Source organism: Gymnoscopelus braueri (assembly GCF_963280865.1).
Source record: "Gymnoscopelus braueri genome assembly, chromosome: 17".
Classification (NCBI taxonomy): domain Eukaryota; kingdom Metazoa; phylum Chordata; class Actinopteri; order Myctophiformes; family Myctophidae; genus Gymnoscopelus; species Gymnoscopelus braueri.
This window is the reverse complement of record NC_137617.1, coordinates 15,710,679-15,714,626: the sequence shown is the minus strand read 5'-3', so window position 1 is coordinate 15,714,626 and position 3,948 is coordinate 15,710,679. Positions and strand designations below refer to the sequence as shown.

Genomic DNA, 3,948 nt, shown 5'->3' with positions numbered 1-3,948 from the left:
TAGACCGGCTTTTCTTCGGCGTAAAGGGGGGGAAAAGGAGGGGACCAAGTATAGACCTCTGGGGAACCCTGATCAATGAAGTATATACTGTATGGGGGGGTTTAACCGGGGCACCGATTCTGACCAAAACCAATTTGTTAAAGATGGTAAAAGGTATGATTCCAAAATGCTTTCAGCTGGATCCGACCACATTGACTAAAATTTAAGTTAAAATACTTCAGAAAATATAAATGTATTGATATTATACGTGAAGGTGCTTCCTTGGCCTACTGGCAGTGGCCAGCGTATTGGTGAGATTAGCCCGGCACACACACGCACGCGCTGAAACTGTAACTGTAATGCACTTTGTAAAGCACTTTGGATAAAGGAGCTATATAAATGACAGTTACTTAGTTGGCTTTGCCCACTGGATAGTACCAAAAGTTAATAGTGCTGCTTCCATCTTAATGGCGAAAGAAAATTGTCTTCAATCATCAGTCCTTCATCATCAGAGGTGCTTTGACTTGAGATGCGACCTCAGCCCCCATGAGCTCCTCTACGATGGTTAGAGCAAACTCAAAACTGGTGCCAGGCCCGCGGCTGGTGATGTAATGGCCGTCTTTCTGCACCCGAGCCTCAGAATATTTATAGTGGTCTCCGGCCATCATCTTTTCCTTCACGGCAGGGTGGGTGGTGACCGTGCTGCCGTAGCCGATGCCATGTGCCAGGAGAGCAGTGGGACCTGCACAGATGGCAGCAATCAGGGCTTTCCTGCCATCTTGATCTCTCAGTACCTCCTTCACGGCAGGAGACTCTGCCAGATTCTGAGCCCCTGTCCCCCCCCCGGGGAGAAGAACCACATCATACGGACCCTGTTTGCTGGCCTCCTCCAGGCTGGCATCTGGACAGATGACAACATTTCTGCTGCACTGAACGGGCTCTTTACCTGTCAGTCCCGCCACTGTCACAGCGATCCCGGCTCTGCGCATGACGTCCACAGGAATAACAGTTTCCATCTCCTCTGCGCCCGTCGATAGGATTACTAATGCTGTCTTGCCCGCCATGGTAGAGAAGTGGTAAATGTGACTGTTGGGTGCAAAGAGGTGGAGGGTTTCAGCAGCTCAACGTGCATAAATGTATACCTGCAACTACAGCTGCTGCACACTACCAGTTATATTGGTGCAGTGGCACAAACATCCGTCAAAGCTTAGCCAATCCGTCAAGCTGATGGGTTGGGTTGGGATCTGTCTAATATGGCAAATTGACCATAGCAACTCCAGTCCAGGCAGGCTCTTAAAATCTCCTGTGACATGCAGGCGTGACGCAGCAGACTGTTCAGATGCTGTCTGTGTCCCTTTTATGACCATATATGGAGATGATGTCAGTCATCAATATGATGCACAGTACTAACGTCATAGACTGGTCACTGGCCTCCAAGCACTATGATAATAAGTACTGCACTAAGTAGTATGCATTATTCCACGGACCCCATAACACTGAGAGTGTACAAATTGAACCGTATCATTTGGTTCCATTTGTACTCTCTGAGTTACAGATCGGTAAGGGTCCATTTGGTTCCAACTATGAATCATTTAGTTGGGGACCCCCTGGGGAACCCCTTCAAGGCCCCTTGGGGTCCCCAGACCCCACTTTGAGAACCCCTGCCGTAATGGGTTAGGGATAGGCCTGCAAATGTTCAAATTAGATCATAAGTAGTTTTTGGCTTCTCCTGCAAAGTGTGCAGCCCTGTGATGTACCTCATTTTTCTCATACTAGGTCACATATGGTTCCCCCAAAACGATATTATTTAACAAAAAAAGAAAAGATGGCACCAAATTGCGGTGTGGCTCACATGTGGATCTTGGAATTCCTGTGGGCCTGTCAGTCATCTGTGACATATGACTCCAAATTTGGGCAAGGCTTTAACCCAATCTGATCCCCTTTGACTTCCATTATAATAAGTTTAAATGAAATGTTTCATACTTTTTTGTTTTTATTTGAACTTATAGTACATGAAAAAAATAGTGGAGGTACTAAGTTAGCCCACTGTGGCAGTGTGCCAAAGACATAATGGCGGTCCATATCTGATCGGTCCAGTGGTTTGCGAGATCTTCCCCAAACAAACAGACACTCCTTAAACGGCTATAGCCTCCTGTAGAGCTACGGTGTAAAACTAACAGTTGTCATTGACATTGAAAAATACACAGGGATTGATTTCCTTGGCCTGTGCACAAGAAATTTGATGCTGAATGGTGTAGTAGTAGTTAGTGATATGACCCGCGGAAACACACAGGCACACACACACCTCTCCATATTTGGGCAAGAATTCCATATCTGGGCAAAATGTATGTGTGTGGGGGCGTACATACACAGGACTAGGGACATACGGACAAACCCTGTTCTATATACAGTAGCTCGCCCTTTAAGTGCCTCACTGTGTGGCGGTCACATGTTAACAACAGGAAGCAAGCAGGATGTAATTAGGAAGTTGCTTAATTTGTTGATTGTGAGAACATAATCAGAAATACCCTTTGATCCTTTGTTTTTCCTGCTGGTGGCACTGTCAGTAAAGCTGTGTTTAATACTGGTACAGTACATTGCCGGCATAGGCAGCGGTAGAGTCGTTTCCACATGCCCTCCTTAATGGTTAAGTTCCATCATGTGGCTGTTCCCACCTTAGATTAATATAGTAATCGCACCAGAGGTGTCTATAAGCACACAAGACTATGCATTTGGTGATGCCAAAATATGTTTTTTGGGACAAACAGAAATAATCCATCTGCAGGGCAGGCAGACAGGCTAATTTAACGCTCTACTCTGGTCGCAGATCTGTGTGTGTGTGTGTGTGTGTGTGTGTGTGTGTGTGTGCGTGCGTGCGTGCGTGCGTGTGTGTGTGTGTGTGTGTGTGTGTGTGTGTGTGTGTGTGTGTGTGTGTGTGTGTGTGTGTGTGTGTGTGTGTGTGTGTGTGTGTGTGTGTGTGTGTGTGTGTGTGTGTGTGTGTGTGTGTGTGTGTGTGTGTGTGTGTGTGTCTCTCTCCCTTAAGTTGCTAACTGCTCTCCGGGCGCTGTATTAATAGCACCCACTGTTCCTAATAGTTAGGATTGGTAAAATTCAGAACATGAATTTCATGTACTAATGTACAGTGACGAATACCCAACAACAACCGTAGCTGGGGATTCTATGGTCTCCAAAAAAACCCACAAAAGTCATTTTGTTTACAATTTTTTTTTGTTACGAACGTACTGTACTATGATGTCAAAGAAGAAAGAAAAAGGAAAAGGTCATACTATATATGGCATGAAAACAACGACATACTATAGTGTTGGGAAAAAAAGTGGGCTGGCGCCCAGTCATTATGGAACTCTCTAAAGGTCTCTCGCCTCATTACCTCGCAGGCGACAGGGATCCTCGTGTGACCTCACATTGAAATGCTGACCTGGGGCAAAGTTCACTGCACTGTTTCGTTTTTGTGTGTTTGTGTGGGACGAGGCAGGCTGAGCAAGATGCAAGGTGACAGATCATTGTGAGCCCTTGCGTTTAGGCAGCGACATGATGGTTTTCGTGCAGTGATGGAAGAAGATCTCAAATTTTTTACTTAAGTAAAAGTATCAATACCACAATGTAGAAATACGAGTAAAAGTCCGGTATTCAAAATGTACTTGAGTGAAAGTACAAGTATTGGCATCAAATTATACTTAGAGTACCAAAAGTAAAAGTACTCATTATTATGTTTTTTTTTCACATGTATAAAATGCATAGAAATCTTTTGAAAATAGCCGATCTACAAGGTCACAACGCGTCAGGTTCACGACCACCATTAGGCACATTTTCAGTGTTCATTTAAATTCTACAAGGTTAAATATTTCATTCTCACATGCAGCTTCAATGCTTCTGTGGCATGAGATCTGTATCGGTGCTTTGAAGGTGCAAGGTTTTGGGGTTCAAGCCCACCTTGAGGCACATTTTCAC

The 3,948-nt window shown here is 45.0% G+C and overlaps 1 protein-coding gene across 1 annotated transcript; it reads right to left on the bottom strand.

Annotated features, from left to right (window-relative positions):
* Positions 1-473: 473 nt before the first annotated feature.
* On the bottom strand, positions 474-1,043 carry LOC308104317 (Parkinson disease protein 7 homolog; the record flags this gene model as incomplete). The annotated part of the gene is made up of 1 exon (XM_080454726.1): positions 474-1,043. One exon carries the CDS (start codon positions 1,041-1,043, stop codon positions 474-476), a length of 570 nt encoding a protein of 189 aa, XP_080310852.1.
* Positions 1,044-3,948: the final 2,905 nt, after the last annotated feature.